This window comes from Elephantulus edwardii, unplaced genomic scaffold (assembly GCF_000299155.1).
Source record: "Elephantulus edwardii isolate Elephantulus edwardi_28Jun2011 unplaced genomic scaffold, EleEdw1.0 scaffold00044, whole genome shotgun sequence".
NCBI lineage: Eukaryota > Metazoa > Chordata > Mammalia > Macroscelidea > Macroscelididae > Elephantulus > Elephantulus edwardii.
Genome location: NW_006399794.1, coordinates 16,552,979 through 16,576,006, shown reverse-complemented (window position 1 = coordinate 16,576,006; position 23,028 = coordinate 16,552,979). Strand labels below are relative to the sequence as shown.

Below are 23,028 nucleotides of genomic sequence, written 5' to 3'. Positions count from 1 at the left end.
CTCTTTTTCTCTTCAGTAGTGCATTTAAACCTTTTACATTCAGTGTGATTGCTGAGGGGCCAGATTTTATTTCTGTAATTTTGTTGAATTCTTTTTGGTGTTGCTGCTAGTTACTTTGGTCCACCCTGCTTTCTATGGCACCTCCATAAGAAGGACATCTCTCAGTGTTTCCTGCAGTGCTGGTCTTGTTTTTACAAATGCCCTTGGCATGTTGATGTTTTCCAACAGTTGTTTTTGACTTCTCTCACTCAGACTTCAGCGGTCAGCCTCGCTGCCTGGGTTTGCCTCACTGCTGCATCCACATGCATTATTAATACATGCAACCATATAGAAAGTCTTGAGTATTTTACTGATTTAAAGAAACCTATTTTAAAACAATTACCCCTTCCTCAACCCCCTTTTAGTATTCACCTAGTATATAAAGTATTCCCTTTATATGCTGTAAGTTCCTTTGTGAAATCTTATGATCTCCTGGGTCAAGTTCTTTATGTGTTTGAGAGGAGGAAGAAACTTTTTGGTTTTGTTTTTATTTTTTGCCAACAGGCAGCTAGCATAAAATGTGGGACAGAACTGACATCATCAGTAATTATTTGTTTAATTGAACAGAGGAGTTAGGACAATCCCTGTTCATTCGTTGAAGGATGGATATTGCAGATACCCGTACTTTCTCTAATGCTGTTTCAAGGACCAACCACTGATAGTCTAAATCTTTTAGTTATGTTGTTAGTGGCTCAAGCCTGCTTAAGAAAAAGCAAAACTCAATGGTCAGTCAGCAGGTTGTTGTTAAGATCAGAGATGCAGCCGTTAGGACCAGAGCCTCTTTTGTTTCTAGACTACCAATGGTAGTCACTTGGCAAGTGATGAATAATGAGGGAACAGTTTGTGACATTTTCATTTGGCTTGCCAGAGTTTTGTGTGATGCTGTTACAATGATCACTGCACAGAGTACTTATTTGGCTGCATTCCTTTCATTTGTCATTATAGAAAAATCTTGATGATTAATAGATTTAAAGGACTTTATGTTACCTGGGTTTATGAACAGAATTCTCATCACGAGTCAGGTACATTTTATTGAGCTTGTGTGTTGGCACCCTGCCTGCATAATTTATAGAATTGTCCTTCCCAGAAATACCGAACAATAACTAATGGCAGACTTTCATTGTTATGTTAGGTCATTTATCATAATTTGCCTCTTGGCTTCTTTAAACAGTTCCTTCTGTTATTGGAGTTTGAACTCTGGTGTTCTTTTGGAGTATATATTCCGATAGCATCTTGAAGATGTTGGTCTAGCCTCTTTGTATTCTTTTGGTATCCCTTTAGTATGTTTCCCTCCTGTATCAAAGGACTGTCTGTTGCTGCTTTGTTGCTGTCAAGTTTGCTCTGACTCATAGCAACCCCTGCACAGTGAAAACACTGCTCTATGCGGCATCCTCCTCACAGTCACTGCTGTCCTTGAGCCCACTGCTGCAGCCATCCTGGCTCATTGAAGGTCTTCCTTGTTTCACTCTCTACTTTACCAAGCATGATATTTTTCTTCAAGGACTGATTCTTCTTCATAGCATGCCCAAAGTATGTGAGACAAAGCATGGCCATTCCTGTTTCTAAGACTTTTTTTTAAAGCCTAACATTCTACTGGTTACCGTTGTAACTTGAACTAGTAAAGTTTCTATCATCTGCTGATAGATCTGTATTTGAACTACAAAATATATGCAGAGTATGAAATTTACAAGTTCTCCCCAAATTTTTGTTTATGCACTTCATGTATTCCCTGTTTTGTATCGCTAGTCAGATAAAGGCATATGGTGAGATTCGGGAAACCTTTCTTGTCAGCCAGGCCAGTGTCAAATGGATCTTGGCTGAAAGCAAAGAGTACCAGAAGAATGTCTATCTGTATTTCATTGACTGTAAAAAGGCTCTTGACTGTGTAGATCATAACAAATTGTGGCTAACCTTGAGAATAATGGAAATCCAAGAACACTTGATTGTGTTCATAAGAAACCTGTACTTGGACCAGGAAGGAGTCATCAGAACACAGTAAGGAAATACTGCATGGTTCAAAATCACGAAAGGAGTGCATCAGGGATGCGTCCTGTCTCTACCTTTTCAGTCTGAATGCAGAACAGATCATTCAGGTGGCTGGATGGAGGAGGAATGTGACATCAGGATTGGAGGAAAACTTATCCGCAATCTGTGTTATGCAGATGACATAGCCTTGCTTGCTGAAATGGAAGAGAACCTGAAGTGTTTGCTGGAGAGGGTTAAGTACTGTAGTCTTCAGTATGGATTGAAGTTCAACATCAAGAAGACAAAGACTCTCACCAATGGGCCAGTTGGCAGCACCATGATAGATGGAGAAGAGATTGAGGGTATGAACTCTTTCAGCTTGCTCAGCTCCACAGTCAACACTCTTGGCATCAGCAATCAAGAAATCAAAAGATGAATTGCAATGGGGAAGTCTGCTATAGGGACCTCTACAAAGTGCTTAAGAGCTTTGATTCAGTCTAGAGACTTAAGGTGAGCCTGATCCAGGCATTGGTCATCACAGTTACTTGCTATGCATCAGAGAGCTGGACAATGACCAAGGATGAGAGAAGAAGAATCGATACCTTTCCATTGTGGTGCTGGAGAAGAGTCTTGGACATACCATGGACCATCAAGAGAATAAACTGATCTGTCTTAGAGAGGGTGAAACAGAGTTTCTCCTTGGAGGCAAGGATTTTGAAGTACCATCTTACATACTTTGGGCCTGTTGCCAGAAGGGACTCATCCTTAGGGAAGCACATCATGCTTGGAAAGGTGAAGGGATAGCACAGGAGAGGAAGACTCCAGATGAACTGATACAGAAACTGGGTAATGATATGTCAGAGTGAGTGACACTGGCTCAGAATAGAGCAGGGTTCAGAGCTATTGTACACAGGGTTGCAGTGAGTCACAGGAGACATGATGACACATAACAACAACATAACCTTGCTGTAGGAGCTCTGCTGGTCTAGTGATAAGGAGCCACACTGTTAACCCGAAGGCATGCAGTTTGAATCCACCAGCAGCTCTTCAGGAAAAAGATGGGAATTCTCTTCCTATGCTGTTCACTGCCTTTGAAAATCCACTGGAGAGTCAGGTATGGGTTGGTTCTGACTTGAAGGCACAAAAAAACAGTAACAACATGATTGTGCTAAGATTCATAAGACCCTGTAAACAATATATCTGAACCTTGCCCTCCTCTCCTGAGGACTGAGTCTATAATTTCTGATAGGCTTGAGTCTATGAGTCATAGTTGACTTGACAACAACAGCATGGCTGTGCTAATTCTTAGATCTCTATTTTAAATTTCTAGATAGTCTGCTGTTTATGTCCCTTTCAAGGCCATGTCTTCAGATTAGTTGTACCACTGGCTTCCATTTACTTGCTACCAATTATAGTTGTTTCTGACAATCTAAAGAGCATTTTTGCTACACTTTTTTCAAATCATATTTATTTGTTCTCTGGCATTCCATTTTTGTTGTTGTTATGTGCCATCAAGTTAGGACTAATGCATAACTGACCCACCATGGGGTTTTCAGAGGCTGTAAATCACCTAAGAGAATAATGCCCATCTTTTTCCTTCAGAGCAGCTTGTGGATTTGAACCATATCCCTTCAGGATGACAGCGCAGCTCCTTAGCCACCAGGTACACGGAACTCTCTCTGGCAATTCATAGTATATTCAGTATTCTTTGCTAGTACCACAATTCAGAGGCATCAATTCTTTTTCAGTCTTCTTTATTTTTTGCTTGGCTTTCACATGTGCATGAAGCAATTAAAAATACCATGGCATGGGTCTGATATACTATGGCTTAGGGGTCCTATGTACTCAAAGTCCTTTTCTCTTTTATCACTTTAAAGAGGTTCTTTCCAACAGATTTTCCCAGTGTTAAAGCATAATTTGACTTAGACTGCTACTTTCATATTGTGGATCCAAGTAAAATTCTTGAAAATGTTATCTTTTCTCTATGTATCATGGCACTGTTTATGAGTCAGAGGATTGCTACAAATCAGAGCCAAGTGAAATGCATAAAACAGTAAAACTAGTCCTCTGACATAGGAGAAAAGCATAATAAAGGAAAAGAAAATAAAACAAAGAGCCTAGAGCAGTATCCTGGAGAATATATTCCAAAATAATGCCAGCATTCAAGCTTAAATTTTAATTCAATCCTTTAAGGAATGGAAATAACTGTATAAGCAAACTCACTGCCACCAAGTCAGTTCCAATTTAACAGCAGCCCTCCACCAAGTTTCCAGGGCTCTGAATTAGCAGTGGGAGGAGACTGCCCATTTTTCTTCTGCAGAACTGCTGGTGGATCCAAATCAGATGAATGTGCAGACTTTGGCTTAACAGAGCAACTCTATAGTCTATGCCACTAGAGCTCACCACATATTAAGCAAGGGAGTCTTAAAATAAGTTAATCAAGTATAAAGACAATTTCTCATATATTTAATCTCTCTTTCAGGTCTCACTTGCCCTGGAACCATTGTCAGAAACTTATGACAGCTACAATCCTCTTCCTACCACTGACATGACAGAAAACATGCTCTTATCTGAGCAGGGATTCAGAGAGAATTTTGAACCGAAAAGTACTCAATTTCTGGTTCCACCCAGGCCACATATGACTTCTTTCACCAAAACTGATGGAAAAGAGTTAGCAACCATCAGTAGGCCAACTACACCAAGGTAATGTTGTTGTTATTGTTATGTACTATTGAGTAGGAATCAACTCAAAGCTGATCCTCCAGTGGGTTTTCAGAGGCTATAAATCATACAGGAGGAGATTGCCCATCTTTCTCCAGTGGAGTGGCTGGTGGATTTGAACTGTATATCCTCAAGTTGTCAATGTAACTCCTTACCACTATTCCACCAGAACTTAGAGCTCATTATCAGGTAATAAACACACCTAATATTAGCCAATCTATCCTATAGCTCCCACTGTTTTCCCCATAATTTTTGCCTTTTCATTTATTGTTGGATAAAAAAAACTAAAGGAAATGAAAGAGACATGCATTCGGTAAATGTTCATAGTCTTGGAATAGGTGCTAGATATAGAAATTGCATGTCATTATTCCTATTTCAAAGATTTACCATCAACTTGTGGGAAGGCAGATGTAAAAATAAATAAGAACTTAATGATCTATAGATGCCATGATAGCCATGAGGGAAAGAAAAAAGGAAAGGACAGTGTTTTGTGAAATAGAATAGTATACTAGAAACAGAGTTTGTGGGTTTTTTTTTAAAAAAAGTAATTGTTTGCTAAGCATTTGCTTTGTATCAGGTTCCCTGCTGACCTCTTGTTTTCATTATTTTGCTTAAGCCACACCCATGGATAAAACTGCTATTATCTCCTTCATTTGGGAACTGGAAAACAAACTTAAAAAGTCACAAACCAATTAAATCACCTCATTCAGAATCCAATGCAAACCATCAATCCACTTTCTGTGTCTGACAAAGTAGATGTTAGTTAGCATAATGGATAATACATTGCTAAAATTCTTTCTTTTTTAAAAAACAGGAGAAAGGACCGCTCATATTTTGAAGATAATTCTGATAATAAAATAAAACACTCTTTCTCTGGACAGCAACACCATCTTAACCCAGGACAGAGTTTAGAATCTATAATTCTGAAAGGTGAACCATCACGAAAACAGATGTCTCTTCTCAACAGTTCTGAATTCCAACCTCAAACTAGGACAGTTGACAAGAGTCATAATGACTCATGCATTCTTTTTTCAAACAACCCTCCTACCAAGGACCTTCTTTCAGGTATGTGTGTGTGTGTGTGAGCTGAGATTAAATTATATTTGTTGGGATTGTTCTGCTTATTAGCTGCCCTATAAAGAAAACTAAAGACTTCTATTTGGAATGTAAATACCCAAATTAAAATGAGCAATCTTGATACATCTAGAATCTTACCATTTAAAGACAACTCTATTGAACCTCGTCGTCGGTTGTGTGCCATTGAGTCGGAACTGATTCATAGCTGACCCTGCAGCAAATTTTCAGAGGCAGTGAATCACATAAGAGGAAATTGCCCATCTTTCTCCTACAGAGCAAGTGGTAAATTTGAACCAAGTACTTTTGGATTGGCAGTGCAATTCCTTATTACTAAGCCACCAAAGCTCTGTGTTGAACCTCTTAGTAACTAATAATTGCTAGGTGTCTATAATTGTAAGTTTTAGGAAGGAACTATTGAATAGAAGTCTAACTGGTTGGATGAGTCTTAGCCATACAAATATTCTGTTGTTACATGCTGTCAATTTTGATTATGACTCATAGCAACACTGTGACAGTGAGTCTGAGCCTTGTCTTATCCTGTGTCATCCTCATCATTTCTGATATACTCAAGCCCATTATTACAGTCTCTGTGTTAGTCCGTCTTGTTGGAATCCTCTCTTTACTGACCTACCACCTTTCCAAGCATAATCTCTTTTTCTAAGGAATGGCTCCTTTTAACAACATGCCCAAAGTATGTGAGGTGAAATTTTGCCATACTTGCTTCCAAGGAGCACCTTGCGTGTGCTTTCTCCAAGACATGTTTGTTCTTTTGGTAGCCCATGGAATATTCAGCATTCTTCTTCACCACCAAATTCTTTCAATAAGCTTTGCCTTAGGGCAAATTTCCCCTTTTCACATATCCATTCAATCATTAGCTGAAGGTGGACTAACATTCTTTCTATAATCTACACTCTTTCTGCTGTCATTTAACATCCAGCATTCCTTTTTTTCTCTCTATCTACCATATCCAGTACAGTTAAATCAACAAAAAACATAATTGTTTTTAAAATATATCTTAACATTGCATGTCCTTCATACTCATTTTTACAATATATCCCAGTATTACAACAGAAAAAGAAAAACATCAGTATATAAACTTTTTTAAAAAAATTCTTCTTTTTCTTACCTTTTTGTGTGTGTGTGTGTGTGTGTGTGTGTGTGTGTGTGTGTGTGTGTACGTACCATCAAATCTGATCTGACTGGTACGGGAGGAGATTGCTCCTCCTTCTCCAGCAAAGCATCTGGTGGATTTGAACTGCTTGCCTCTGGGGTTGCAGTGCAGCTTCTTGCCACTAGGCCACCAGAGCTCCCTTAATTATTCTTATTTTTTGACTATGTACCATCAGATCTGACTGGTATAGGAGGAGATTATCCCTCCTTCTCCAGCAGAGCATCTGGTGGATTCAAACCGCTCACCTCTGAGATTGCAGTGCAGCTTCTTTCCACTAGGCCACCAGAGCTCACCAATACATAAACTTTTAAAGAAATTCTCAGTTTCATCTTCATTCTCTACCTTTTTGTCTCAGGTCATAAAGTGGCTTTTCACCTATCGGTTCTAACTGAACTTCAGCAAACATAACCTTTTGGGTTTTCTCCCCTACGTTGCAGCAACAAACAATACTCATTTTAGTTGTATATTTTCCCAAGCCCCAAGTTTACGAAACCCCTTATCTGATGCTACATTCTTCTCCACAGAGTCCAGTTTCTGGAATAATTTGCTCTGCATACAGATTGACTAGATATGGAGGAAGGACACATCCCTGACACACACCTTCCCTGATGTTAAAGGATGTAGTTTCCTTGCTCTGTTCATACAACAGCTTCTTGGTCCAGCTATAGGTTTCATATTACCTTATTAAAGTACTCTGAGATTCTCATTCTTCTCAGTGTTAGCCATAGTTTGTTATGATCCATATAGTCAAATACCTTTGCATAGCCAATAAAGCACAAATAGACATTTTTCTGGTATTTTCTGCTTTCATCCAAGATCCATCTGACATCAACACTATCCCTAGTACCAGGGCCTCTTCTAAACCCAGCTTAAACTCCTGGAAGTTCTCTGTGTACTGTTTTAGACGTTTCTGGATGATTTTCAGAAACAGATATGTCTTAAAAAAAGTTCCATCAGGGTACTTACTAAAAGCAAGGATGGCAAAAATTAGTCTCTCATACTTTGGGCATGTTGCTAGGAGATGCTCTTCCTTACAAAGGGACATCATGCTTAGAAAGGTGGGGAGTCAGCCAAAGAGAAGAAGACCTTCAATAGTATGGATTAACATAGTGACTACAACAGTGGGCTCGAGTGTGTCAGAGATGGTGAAGGTGAACCAGGATAGGACAGTGTTTAAATCTGTTGTTCATAGGGTTGCTATAAATTGTACTTGACTTGATGGTACCTAACAACAACTACAACTCTTTTGGTAGCTTAACACCAATTTTATGCTTTTTGTAGTTGGTTCCCTAGGACAGAACTTTTGGGTGCTGTGAATTCATTGATTACAAGGTATTGAACTATCCTAAGTTCTCATCTTGTGGCTCTAGTGAAGAATTTACTTCTAAACTCATTTTTTGGTGTTCCAACATTTAGTTACTTGTTTATAAGAACTCAGATCTTGTTTCTGTGCTGGCTGTCAATCATGAGCCACCACTCTTCAGTTCTGAAAGTGGACCTGCGTTTCTTGCTATGTGATTATCATCAAGCCAGGAGCAATATATCCTTCTCCTGTTTTATGGCCAAGTGGTAAGGAGCTCCACTGCCAACCCAAAAGTATGCAATTTTAATTCACCAGCTTCTCCACGGGATAGAGATAGTCAGTCTCCTCCCATGCGACTTACAGCCCCTGAAAACCTGCTGAAGAGTCAGTTATGAGCCATTTCCAGCTTGATGGCACACAACAACAAGAGTGTCTGCAAAGAGCTAGACAAGAATCTATTTAATCTATCTTAAAAGGATCCTGGAATCCAGTCATCCTGCCAAGAAAGTCTCCCTGTTCTAAAATAGTCTTAAATACATCTCCAAAATCTTATCCCAATAGTTAACTGGATTGTAATGTTGTTAGATTCTAGCAAGTCCACTATCACCCATATTGACCCTATGAACAAAGATGGGAATCTTGCCCTAACCTGTATCATCCTCAAAATTTCCAGGATGCTGAAGTCTCTTTCACTGAGCCTCTACTTTATCTTAGCATGAAATCTTTTCCCAAGGACTGGTACCTCTTGACAATATGCCCAAAGTGTATAAGACAAAACTTCACCATCCTTGCCTCTAATACATGCCATGATTGTACTAACTCCAAGATAGATCTGTTTGTTTTTTGGCAGTCCATGTGATGTTCAGTGTTTTTTTCCAACAACATGGTTGAAGCCATCAATTTTTCAGTCTTTCTTATTCATTGTTCCACTTTCACATGCGTACAAAGCAACTGAAAATACAATTACTTGGTTTGGATGTACCTTACTCTTTATGCTGACATTCTTGTTCTTTAGCACTTAAAAGAGGTTCCTGACTGCAATGCAGTATGTCTTTTGATTTCATTTTCACAATGTAGTATGTCTTTTGATTTCCTTTTTTTTTAGCCAGGACCCCTCAGTTCTTGATTTCTTGACTGGTGCAACCATGGGTATTGATTGTAGACTCAAGTAAAATTAAATTAAATCATTGGCAGCTTCAGTCTTTTCCCTACCCATCATGATGTTGTCTTTTCATCAGTGGTGAGAAATTTTGTCAATGTTGAGCTGTAATTCACTTCCTTCATTACCATTGGTTCTTGAACATATGCTACTTCCTAAAATGATTCCAAGCTGACCAGTGCTTTTTAATATAGTGTGTATATTCCTTCCATTTTCTTTTACTACATCCTGTATCTTCTATTTTGCCAATAGAATCATTTAGTATTGTAACTTGAGACCTGAATTTGTTCTTTAGTTCTTTCAGTTTGAGAAATGTAGAACATACACGCTGCTTGGTTTTCTAACTCCGTCTCATTGCACAATTCATTATGATACATTACTTTTTGTTTTTGAGCTCCCTTTTGAAATCCTTTCCTTGGCTCTCTTCATTATTTCCTCTATTTTGTTAGTTTTGAAAGGAAGCCTAACAAAATAACATGAGAACGTATGTAGAATATCAGCTAAAAGCATGTTGTTGTTGTTGTTAAGTTCCGTTGAGTCGCAGGCGATTCATAGCGACCCTATGAACCAAAGTCCTGGACACCTCCTGTATAACTTTCATCTTTTCTCCAGGTTCATAGGGTTTCCAGAGGCAAGCTATTATGGAAGTGGATGCCACTCCTGCTTCAAAGGTTAAAAGCATAGAATGTAAAAATTTTAGAAAGCATAGAATGTAGAATCATTCTGGCTATATCGTATTACCGCTTCTTCATCTACAAAATAAGATAAATAATACTACCTATCTCAAGGGTTACCGAGAAGATTAAATGAGTTAATGAAGATGAAATACATAGAATAGTACCTCAGCTCAGCTCTCGGCCATCATTTCTAGCGAATTTTGTTGGGTGGTTGTTTTTAGGTGCTGTCAGTCGAGTATGACTCATTGTGACTCCTTGAACAAAAGATCTGAACCAAAAAAAAAAAGAAAGATCTAAACCGTGTGCTAGCCTATGCCGTCCTCACACTTCGTGACACATTAGAGCCCATTGAAGCAGTCACTGTGTTGTCAGTCCACCTTGCCAAGGTCTTCCTCTCCTTCGTCAACCCTCTACCTTTCTAAGCATCATATCTGTCTCCAGCATGCCCCAAGTATGTGAGGCAGAGCTTCATCATCCTTGCCTCCAAAGAACAATCTGGCTGCACTCTTTCCAAAACATATTTGTTTATTCTCTTGGCTATCCATGGATGTTCAGCGCTCTTCTCCAACACCACAGCTCAAAGACATCAATTCATCTTCTGTCATCCTTATTCATTATCCAGCTCGGACATGCATAGCAAGTGATTGGACGGACCATTCCCTGAATCAGGTTCACCTTAGTCTTCAAACTGACATCATCTTAGGGAGTGATAAATTGCACAGGAGGAGATGGCCTGTCTTTTTCCCACAGAGTCACTGGTGGATTCAAACCTCTAGAGAGGTGCCACTTTTTAATTAATGGCACAGCTCAGTACACACTACATCACCAGAACTTTTTAATAGTGTCTAGCACATGGTAAACCAAACCAAACCACTGTTACAAAGTTGATTGCCACATATAACAACCATATAGGACAGAGTAGAATTTCCCTATAGTTTCCAAGACTTTAAATCTTTACAGAAGCTGACTGTCATATCTTTCTGCCATCCAACAGCTAGTGAGTGTGAACCACTGACCTTTTGGTTAGTAACCAAATCATTTAACCACTGTGTAGTTGGGGATCCTAATACATATTAGGAGATTAGTAAATGTTACATCATATTATTTGGAATAGAGTAAATTTTACTGATATAAAAGTCCCAAGAGCATTCTCTATAAAAAGAGCAAGGGCCGTGTGGGAACAGCCTATCTGATCTTTACCATCTATACAAAGGGGAAATTTTCTTGTCAAAAACATCAACAAAAAACCAATCCCCATAAAGTCAGACATGTTTCCCACACTCCCACATCTGTTTCTACTCAACCAATCTTACTGTTTTACTGGACCCAAAGTCCAATGTGATAGCTCACAGACCACACAGTACTATATTGAGGGAGTCAAAAGGCTGTACTTCAGATTAGTAGCAGAGTTCAGTTAGGACATCTTCTAAAATATGCTTACAGGCACCTCAGCCTGGAGTCCCTCAGTTCAGCCAATATTAGCTCTCCTCCCCACAGTCATGCAACAAACTTGTACAAAAGGCTCTTAGCTCTGGTTCAAGGGAGTAGCTGTCCCAAGGTCTGCTCCGTCTCATGTCAGGTCTCTCTGGTTCTATCCTGTGGCTGTTATGGCTGTTGCTCCCATTGGTCCTCATCTGGCTGGTGCAAGAATCTCTGTTCCTGAAAGATACATCCTCTTGCTGCTGCTTTGTTGACAATGAGGTTTTTCCTTTTCTGCTGCTAGATCTGCTCAATTTAATGGTGAGACCAGCCAGTCCCCTTATGAATTGGTGAGACCAGCCACTGCCCTTGTAGATAGGCTAACACACAACACACACTATTCACATATTCCCACTCATCCACATAGCAAAGTAAGCTAATGGATAGGGAAGCAGTATTGGACCATAGGCTCCATCTTGATTTTCCTTTTAATCTGCTTGCTTTCTAATCTTTAAAAATCATGGTAAGACCCTAAAGATTCAGCAGAAAACTGTTAGACATAGTCAACCAGCAAAATATCAGACTACAAGATCAACATGAAAAAATCACTTGGATTTCTCTATAGTAACAGAGAACACAGAAAAAGAAATAAAGAAAACACCACTGATTAAAATAGCTAATGACAAAATTAAATACTAGAGAATAAATCTAACTAGAGACACAAAAGACCTATACAAAGAAAATTACAAAACATTACTGCAAAAAAAAAAAAGAGACCTAGAAAAATGAAATGTACTCTGTTCATAGAGAGGAAGATTCAGTATTCTGAACACAAGTCTACCAAAATCAGTCTACAAGTTCATTGAACTCAATATAAATACCAATTCCATTTGTCAATGAGGTGGAAAAGGCAATTTCCAATTTTGTGTAAAATGGAAAGAGCCCCCAAATAGCCAAAGCACTACTGAAAAAGAAAAAGTAGGCAGGCTTCACACTCCTGATCTCAAATCTACTACACAGCCAAGTAATAATCAAGATAGCATTGTCACACTTTCTCTGACCAGCAGGAAAGTACCATAATTGGAATGGACTTACTTAGTCAAGAGGTGAGGGGAGAGGAATTCATGGTTGTGTCCTCATGACCTGTAGTCCTCAAAGCTTTTAGTGACAAGTTTGTCATTATATAATTACAATCATTATGATACAAAGTTTTCATTACATAAACAGTAAAATATGTTAACTGGACTGACTCCAAGGTGTTTATTTGCTGGCCTTCGTTGTTTGCATAACCACATCTGTATCAGAGGCAGCTTCAGTGTGAGAATCAAGGGTATATTGTCCTAGAACAGGGGGTTGGTTTTGTCTTTAACTCAGGAAGCTCCTGCCTTGGTCAGTCCCTTAGACCAATAGAGTAGAATCAAGAACCCAGAAATAAGTTCGTCTATGTATGGACAACTGATCTTTGATAAGGAGACAAAATCTGTAAGTGGGAAAACAACATCCTCTTTAATGAATAATGCTGGCAAAATTGGAAAACCATCTGCCGAAAACTAAAGCAAGACCCACATCATCTTCCAGTGGGCTTTGGAGTCTGGAATTCACATGGAAGGAGATTGCCCATCTTTCTAGAGAATTTGAACCGCCAGAGGAGTGTCTCTTTTGGGTTAGCAGTACAGCTCCCTATGGACTGTGCCACCAGAAGTTCCCTTAATTGATACAGCTCTTAATATTTCTTGGATAAGAACAGCATTAAAACTTACAGATAATAAGAGAGCTACATTAAGTGCTTAATAAAAAATGGAATGTATAGATATCATTAGCCCTATTATGTATAAAAACCAATTGCAAATTTAGGGATTGGATCTAACAATGCCTATGAGGTAGTCTTTCCAGAATGGAGACTTTGTTCTCTGCTGTGATGCCAGCATCTAAAACAGTGCACATATTAGTGGCTTAGTGAGCTATTGTTATATTAACATCCTCAGAATTCTTGAACTAATGAGGAAGGCAGAGAAATGTGTGGTAAGTCCCATAATAGAAGGAAATTTCTTGAACATTTGCAAGTGTTTCTGATGGATTTTAGATTTTTCATATTCTGTTTTTCTACCTTCAGCTCTCTTAGAACAAGGCAATAAACTCCGTAATGCCATGGTGGTTTCTGCAATGAAATCAAGCCCAGATACTAGCATGTTGTTGGATGAAGTTCATCCTCTTATGAAGGAAGATTCTTTTAGAGCACCAACACAGTAAGTAATGAACTTCACAGTTTATTTCTTCATAATTCTCAACCCTTGGGTTTTTGTCACATTATAAAATAAGTCATCTTAGAAGTGTTCAGGAAATAGTTCTTATTATAGTGGAAAAGAATTATAAACTAGGATGGAAATGTTTACTGCCACATAGTACATGCATAGACTCCTCTAATGAACCTTATTTATATAAATTTGGGTATTCTTTCTTTCTTTTCTTAATAAAATGAAATTGTAATGTGGGAAAAAACCTTAATGGTAAAGTCTTTTATATAAGGTAATACTACTTACTGTTAGAGGGAGCTCTGGTGACCAACTTAAAGGTGAATGACTCACGTCTACCAGCAGTTCTGAGGAAAAGAAATGGGCATTCTCCACCTGTGCACTTTGCCACCTCTGAAAACCTGCTGGAAAGTTGCCTATGAGCCCATTCTGACTCATTGACACATAACAACAACTACAACTGTTAAGTTTAATTAAAATGAAACAAAAACCAAGCAGCTCCAGTTGCCATACAATCTACTCTGACTCATGGTGATCTATGTATGTCAGAGTAGAAATAGGCTGATTTTTCAATAATGCATCACTAGGTCTTTCTTCTGGGGTAACTCTAGGTGGACTAAAACCTCCAACTTTTGGTTAGCAATAGAACATATTATTTGTACCACCCAGGGTCTCTGTTAACTTTATTTCTTTATTTTATTATGATTCAAATGAAAGTTTGCAAAGTCTGTTGGTTTTTCATGTAAGCATTCATACATATTTTGTTTCATAACATCAATTATAATACCCATAGTATGATCACATTTTTCTGCTTCTTCCCAATAATTCTTATTTCCATTAACCTTCTGACTTCAGGATTTTACCCTTAGAAAAACAGTGCTCTTTCATTCAACATGGGTTATTCTAAGAAGTGTCTCTCTGGTATTACTATTATTGTTGTTGTTGTGTACTATAGAGTCAGAACCGATCCATAGCTGACCCTCAGCAGATTTTCAGAGGCAGTTAATCACATGAGAGGAAATTACCCGTCCTTCTCCCATGGAGCAGCTGGTGACCTCAAACCATATGCCTTTTGGATTGCAGCACAGCTTTGTAACCATTAGTCTACCAGAGCTCCTTATAGGCCTGTCTGCTGTTTGACTGAAAGTTGAGCTGCAAGTTTTGATCCATGGAAGGGCTACCAGTCTCTATCAGGTCAATAAACTTGGCCGTTTATAAGCACTTTTGAGTTTTGGTCCAAATTTCCCCTACTCTATGCAGGATCTTCTACTGTGATCCTCTTAAGAGGGGTCAGCACCCATGTACACATTCATTATTTACTGAACTTTGTAAGCTGGCATAGAAACTACAACAAAATTGTTGTTACCAATTTTTTTTTAAACTTTTACAGTTCAGTACTGTAAACTGAAGCGAACCAAAGGTAAATTTCTCATGGTTCTTGCTGCCTGCTTTAGCAGCATTTGAGGGAGGATCTTTTATATATTTGTATTTGTAATTGATGAAAAAGAAACTAGATTACAAATCCTTTTTTTAAAACCTTAAACCATATACCAAGTTTTTGTTCTAAATTGTGAAGAATAAGTTAAATTTAAATTGCATTCTATTAACTGTTATGAGTCTATTTCTGTAAACATAATTATGTTGAAATAAAGTTAAAAAAATAAAAAAAGAGTGGTCAGCCATAGTAAGTGGGCTCCATCTAGTTCTTTCAGGTCTCAAGTTCTTGGAAGGTAAGGTTTGTGTTTCAGTATATTCTTGTTTTTCTTTCCTCTGGAATTCTGTTGTTTGTTGTTGTTGTGTACCGTCGAGTTGGAACCAACTCGTAGCTGATCCTCCAGCAGGATTTCAGAAGCAATTAATCACACGGGAGGAGATTGCCTATCCATCTCCCATGGAGCAGCTGGTGGCCTTGAACCATTTGCCTTCAGGACTGCAGGAAAGGTTCTTGCCACTAAACCACCAGAGCTCCCCCTGTTAAGCTTAAAGTATATTAAATTTTCAGTTTTAGATAACATTCTTATACCATCACTAACCTGAATTCATTATGGGTTAGGTTTTTCCAATCTATTAGATAACACTCTTATACCATCACTTATCCGAATTCGTTATGGTTTAGGTTTTTCCAATCTATTAGCCACTGGGAAATTATTCTTCCCTAACTTTAGATTCAAAACCTTGCCTAGGAATCATCTTACAGACCACGTTGGAGATCACCTTCTTCATCCAGATGAACAACATAAATTTTGGGAACATGACTCCAAAGCTGATACTCGATCTATCCAGCTGCTATTAGGCAGGTAAGAGCTCCTAACTAACTTTCATTCCTATCAGTTCTTCCTCTAATCAATTGATGAGTAGTACATTATTAACATATTCTTTTTCCTAAAACAATGTTTACTAGAATAACCAAGTCATTCAGTATTCATTAAATGACTCCTCACTGATTACTGACTAAAAATTCTGTATTTACAACTTTATTCTTGGCCTCTCTTACATAGTAATCTTTAATCTAGCATTCCATTCTTATCTCCTTAATCTATCCAAAACCAATGATTGCATGGTATAATGAAAAGAACATTAATTTTAAATAGATACAAGTTAAAAAACCCAGAATATGTTCATTAGCCCTTTGGTCTTAAATAAATATCTCTGAATCTTTTGAGGGATCAGTACAATTAGAATTATAGATAATCTTGTAAAGTTGTTATAAGAAATAGAAATAATACATGTAGAAGAATGCACACTATGCTTAACAAATAGTAGATACTGGTAACATTATCTTTTATACTGCTAATAGTTCTACCAGCATATATCCAGAAGCCAGGTTCATTTATCTATTGTCTCTTGAATGAAACACTATATTTCCATCTTGAAAATATATTGTTGTTGTTGTTGGGGACTTTCAAGTCAGAACTGATTCAAAGCTGATCCTTCAGTGGGTTGTCAGAGGCAGTGAATCACACAGCAGAAAACTGCCCCTTTTTCTCCTGCAGAACTATTGGTGGATGCAAACCACATGCTTTTGGGCTGACAGTGTAACTCTTTACCATTAAGCCACGAGAACTCCCCTGTAAATATAATAGGTTATAATGTTTAAAGATAAACAATATTTGTAATGTGTGAGAGACTATATTTCAGAAAGTCCAGTTTGTTTAACTTCGTTAAAATATGGAATATAGGAAAATGACAGGTCTGTAGAATCACTTAGTATAACTAAAAGTAGGATAGGAAGCTCTGGTGACCTGCTGGGTAAGGATTTGTGTTGCCAGCCCCAAGGCAGGTGGCTTGAAGCTACCAGCTGTTCCTTAGGAGATAGACAGACTCTTGTGTGAGTTACAGCCTCTGAAATCTCACTGGAGGGTCATCCATGAGTCAGTTCCAACTTGACAACAAAGAGTTGAGTTTTTGAGTTGAAAGATGAAATAGGTAAGAGTGAGTAAAGGTAAGGAAAAGTATGGAAGTCAGACTTTAAAGGACTTTGAATATCACGTTAATAAGTTTGGACTTTATCTTAAAGTAATTGGCTAAAATCCAAGTATGTTGAGCAATATAGTGAAAAGATTACTGTGGCAGCAGTATGGAAAATGAACTGGCTGGGAGAGACAAGAAAGGATATGGAAATTTTTCTCCCTAGTGGAAGTAGAGATGTTAATGTTGAATATCTATTGAAATTGGAAGAAATAAACAAAAATGAGAAGAAATTAAAAGATGTTAAAATTAGAAGATTTTCTACTTAATTATTTGTACAAAGAGGACAAGGAGTAAAATGAAACCCCTAGGGGTTTTACTTTAGTAGCTCCATGGATTATAGTGATTAATTGGCATCAAGTCATCAGGCAAGGGTGAGACAAGGGGTTAAAGACATTAAGTTTGAGTCTGTGTGATACCTATGCATTTGAAAGTTAGATATTGAATAAGGATGACAGAAAAGAATTGATGCCTTTGAATTGTGGTATTTGGAGAAAAATGCTAATATCCTATGGATCATCAAAAGTGCAAGCATGTCTGTCCTGGAGGAGGTGCCACTAGGGTGCTTCTTAGAGGCAAGGATGGTGATAGATTGGCTGTTTTCCCCCAAAGATCAAGAACAAGACAAGCATTTCCACTGAGACCAATTCTGATCAACATTACTCTGGAGATTCTGGTCAAGGAAATCAGACAGGCAAAAGAAATAAATAAATCCCCAAAAGAAGAATTAGAAGTACCTTTATTTACAGATAACATGAATAAAGAAAATACTAGACAATTCACTAAAACTACTGAAATGAGTAAAAAAAAATGAATAAGATTACATAATATAATATCTGTTTACAAAAATCAGAAATACACTTTAAGTGAATGATTAAAAAATAAAATTAAGTTATTCCATTCATAAACATCTTAAGACTAAGTTTAACCATATAATTAATTGCAAGACCTTATGTAGAAAATTGTGTAGCACTGTTGAAAAAAATTAAAAGATGCATCTAATGGCAAGACATCCCATGTTCATTAACTAGAAGAGTTAATATTGTTAGAATTATAGTCTTCCTAAATTTATCTTTATATTGTAATACAGTTAGATCCCTGTTGGCTACTTTTTAAAAAATGACAAGCTGATTCTGAAATTCACATGGAATCTTTATAATTCCATAAAAAAACAAACATAGTCTTGAAAAAAACACAGTAGAAAAATTCTCATTCTGATTTCAAAACTTAATACAAAATAACAGTAATGAGTACAATAAGGTTCTGATGAAAGAATTGTCTCCTTATATGAACGGACTACAGTTAAGATTTCTGTGATCCACCAATTGTCTAAGTGGGTACAGAGACCATTCAGTGGGGGAAAGGGAGCTTTTTAACAAATAGTTTTGGATAGCTGTGTGTGAAAGAATGACATTGAACCCTTACCTCCCACCCAAAATGAAATCATTTATAAGAAGTGAATCAGATTCCTAAACGTAAGAGCTAAAATTGTAAAGCTCTTGACAGAAGACACTGAAATTAAGTTAGGACTTGGCAGTGGACAGACTATGACACAAAAGCATGAGCAACAAAAAAAAAAGAATAGATATATTTGACTGACTAAAATTGAAAGTTCTGTGGTGCAAAATTCATCATCAAGTTAGTCCACAGAATGAGAGAAAATATTTTCAAATTAAATATTAGATAAAGGACATGCATCTAGAATATATTAAGAACTCATTCATCACAATAATAAAGTGACAGTTACATTTAAAAATAGGCAAAGACAAGAATTCTGGTGGCCTACTGGTAAGAAGCTACACTGTTATCCCCAATTAGGCAAAGAACATTTCTTCAAAGAATGTGTTTATGTGTGTGTATATATATTTAGATATGTTGTTGTTGATTGCCATCTAGTTGATCACGACTCATAACAAACCTAAACAGCATACCTCTGGAAAGTCTATGAACTTTGATAAATGATATTAGGTACAGAAAGTCTTCAAGCTTTTTGTTCATAGGATCGCTATGAATCATGCTCACCTCAGCAGCAGTCAACAACAAAAAGACAGACCTATTTGTTTTTTGGCAGTTCATGGTATGTTCAGGATTCTTCTCCAGCACCACAATTTGAAGGAATCGATTCTTCTTCTGTCATCCTTAGTCATTGTCTGGCTCTCTGATGCAGAGCAAGTAATTGCGAAGACCGTGCCCTGGATTAGGTGCACCTTAGTCTCTACATTGGGAATTGTACTCTCAAAAGGTCCCTGATAGCACATTTTTCCATTGCAATTCATCTTTTGATTTCCTGATTGCTGGTGTCAAGAATGTTGATTGTGGAGCCACACAAGCTATAATTGTCAACAACCTCAATCTCTTATCTTCACCATCTGTCATGGTGCTGCCAGTTGGCCCAATGGTGGGAATCTTTGTCCTCTTGATGTTGAGCTTCAATCCATATTGAAGACTACAGTCCTTGTCTTTCTGCAGCAAACATAGTTTCAGCAAGCAAGATTGTGTCATCTGTTTAACATAGGTTGTTGTTGAAGTTTCCTTCAATTCTGATGCCACATTCCTCCTCATAAAGCTCTGCTTCCCAAATGATCTGATCTGCATATAGATTGAAAAGGTATGTGGACAGGATGCAACCCTTACACTCTTCTTTCTTTATTTTGAACCAGGTAGTGTTTCCCTACTCTCTTCTGAAGACTGCTTTCTGGTCTAAGTATAGGTTTTGCATAAGCACAACCAAGTGTTCTGGAATATGACAAGAGAAGGAAATAAAAGGCATCCAGATCAGCAAAGAGATGGTTAAACTATTGCTGTATGCAGATGATATGATAGTGAACACAGAAAACCCCAAGGACTCAACCTAAAAAACAGAAACAAAAAAACAACAACAACTCTTAGAGCTAGTAAACCAGTTTACCAGAGTGGCAGGATAAAAGATCAATATATAAAAATCAGTGGGATTCCTCTACAGTAACAGAGAGAACTCAGAGAAGGAAACAAAGAAAGCAATACCATTTATAATAGACAACCAAAAATGAGATATTTGGGAATGAACCTAACTAGAGATACAAAAGGCCTGAACAAAGAAAATTATAGAATATTTCTGCAGAACACAATAAAATTCCTAAATAAATGGGAAAATGTGTCCTGTTTATGAATAGCAAAACTCAATATTGTGAAAATGTCAATCCTACCAAAAAGCAATGTACATGTTCAATGCAATTCCAATACAGATACCAATTTCCTTTTTCAAGATTTAAAGGAAAATTGGCAAGTTTATTTGGAGAAGAAAAAGACCCTGAATAAGCAAAGCACTTCTGAAAAACAAAAATGAAGTAGAAAGCATTGCATTCCCTGAACTCAAAATCTATTACACAGCAGTAGTAATCAAAACAGCATGATACTGGTACAATGACAGGCACATAGAACAATGGAACCGAATTGAAGACCCAGTAATGGACCCCCCATCTATGGTCAGCAGATATTCAACAAGGAAGTAAAACCTATGAAATGGGGAAATGACAACCTCGTCAACAAATGGTGCTCACAAAATTGGACTGCTAACTGCAGAAAGCTGAAACAGTACCTACATCTCACACCATACACAAAAATCAACTCAAGGTGAATCAGAGACCTGGGAGTAAAGCCCAAAACCATAAAATTCATCAGAGACAAACTGGGAGCAGTCTTAGAAAGCTTAGTATATGGTACAAAGAGATTGCCAAATACAGCCAGAAATGCACAATCTGGAGAGGGCAAAATTTATGAATGAGACCTTCTAAAGATTAAATCTCTGAGCTCATCAAAAACTTTCTTCACAAAACAACTTTGAGATATCATCTCACCCCAGTAAGAATAGCAAAATTTAACAGAACAGCAAACAAGAAATGCTGGTAAGGTTGTGGAGAAACTGGAACCCTTATTCACTGTTGGTGGGAGTGTAAAATGATAAAACCACTATTGAAGGCTGTATGGCACTTTCTCAATAAGTTGCAAATAGAAATACCATTTGGGGGAGCAATTCCACTACTGGGAATATAACCCAAAGAAACCATAACCGCCACCCAAGGAATAGCAAAGAGTTGGAAACAACTTAAGTGCCCATCAACAAATGAATGTATAGAAAAGCTGTGGTATATTCACACAGTGGAAAACATTGAAAACACTTCACTGCATTGAAAAACAAGGAACTCATGAAATATATACAAAACGGGTGACATTAAGCTGAGTGAAATATCTCAGTCATAAAAAGACAAATATTGCATAGTGCCACTGTTGTAAAACGGGACTGACATTGGGGTTGAGGGAATACTGAGAAAGATGGGATAAATTATGTTTACTGCATTGAAACAGATGAGGGAGAGAACTGTTAAAAGGGTATATATAGATATATAGATATATAGTTATTTTTGTCATGACATGAGTCCAGAACGAAGGCTGCATAGTGGAGTGGACTTGGAGGGAGGGATTGTATAACAGTGAAAGAATTTTTCTTTTACTTTTCAAAGAGAAAAACAAACTGGGAGAGGGGGAGAAGTTGGGTAGGGAAAAAAGTATAACAATAAATTAATGGAAATCTAAAATAAAGGCGGGGGAAACTTTCTTCAGCAGGGTGAAAAGAAAACTTTTCTGGGAACAAACATTTGGCAATACCATCTCAGACAAGGGTCTCATAACAGAAGGTTACGGAATACTCCTGAGCCTCCAGAAGAAAAAGACTGATAATCCAATTAGAGAATGGGCAAAAGACATGGAAAGACTTTTCACAGAGATAGATATTTGGATGACCAACAGACATATGAACTGCTCCAAATCACTGGCAATAAGAGAGATGCAAATCAAAATCATAATGAGATACCATCATAGTCTAGTATCAGTGGCAAAGTTTAACAGGACAGCAAGTAATAAATGTTGGAGAGTTTGTGACAAGATAGGAACTCTTATACATTGTTGGTAGAATTGTAAAATGGTACAGGCATTCTGGAAGGCAGTTTGGCACTTCTCCAAAAAGCTGAGCATAGAAATTCCATATGACCCAGCTATTCCATGGCTTGGAATATAGCCCGAGAGATTGAGAACTGAGGCACAAACAGAGACTTGTACACCAATGTTCATAATAGCATTCTTTACCATCACAAGAACACGGAAACAGTCTAGATGTCCAGCCACGATGGAGTGGATTGTGAAATTAAGGTACATTCACATGATGGAATACTATGCAGCACGCGGGAGCAATGATTTTGTAAATTACTACCTAACTTGGGAGGGACTGGAGAGCATTGTGCTGAGTGAACTCACACTCAGTCCCCTACAGAAAAATATGGTGTAAGGCCATTATTTTAGAATAAATATGAGGATCCAGTACTGGGCAGAGGGGGGAGCAGAGGGCTTAGGGTGGGCAGGGGGATGGGCATTAATCATAAAGTCACACAATTTGATGAGTGAGTGGGGGTGGGTTGAAGGAATTGGGAAAGATCTGGTGTGAAAAGCAATGTATACGAACTTTGTAAAAAAAAACCAGTATGAAAGAAAAATTTAAAAAAAAAAACTGATGACATAATGATAGATGTTACAAGATAGATGAATCTTGAGAATATTTTGATAAGTGAAAGGAGCCAGTGAGAAAACACCATGTAAAATATATTTACATTTCTATAAAATAGCAAGGGGAAAGAAGCAAATCTATGTTGTTGTTGTTGTTATGTGCCATCGAGTCGCTTGCGACTCATAGCGACCCTATGTACAAGAGCTCTAAATGCTGTTCTATCCTGTGCCAACCTAGCCAT

The 23,028-nt window shown here is 37.7% G+C and overlaps 1 protein-coding gene across 1 annotated transcript in view; it reads left to right on the top strand.

Annotated features, from left to right (window-relative positions):
- C2CD3 (C2 calcium-dependent domain containing 3) overlaps positions 1-23,028 on the top strand; it is a 179,706-nt gene that overhangs the window by 19,362 nt on the left and 137,316 nt on the right. The window contains exons 4-7 of the mRNA XM_006885575.1: positions 4,487-4,707; positions 5,540-5,790; positions 13,645-13,777; positions 15,949-16,080. Of these exons, the coding sequence (XP_006885637.1) occupies positions 4,487-4,707; positions 5,540-5,790; positions 13,645-13,777; positions 15,949-16,080 (737 nt within the window). The remainder of the gene's footprint in view (positions 1-4,486; positions 4,708-5,539; positions 5,791-13,644; positions 13,778-15,948; positions 16,081-23,028) is intronic.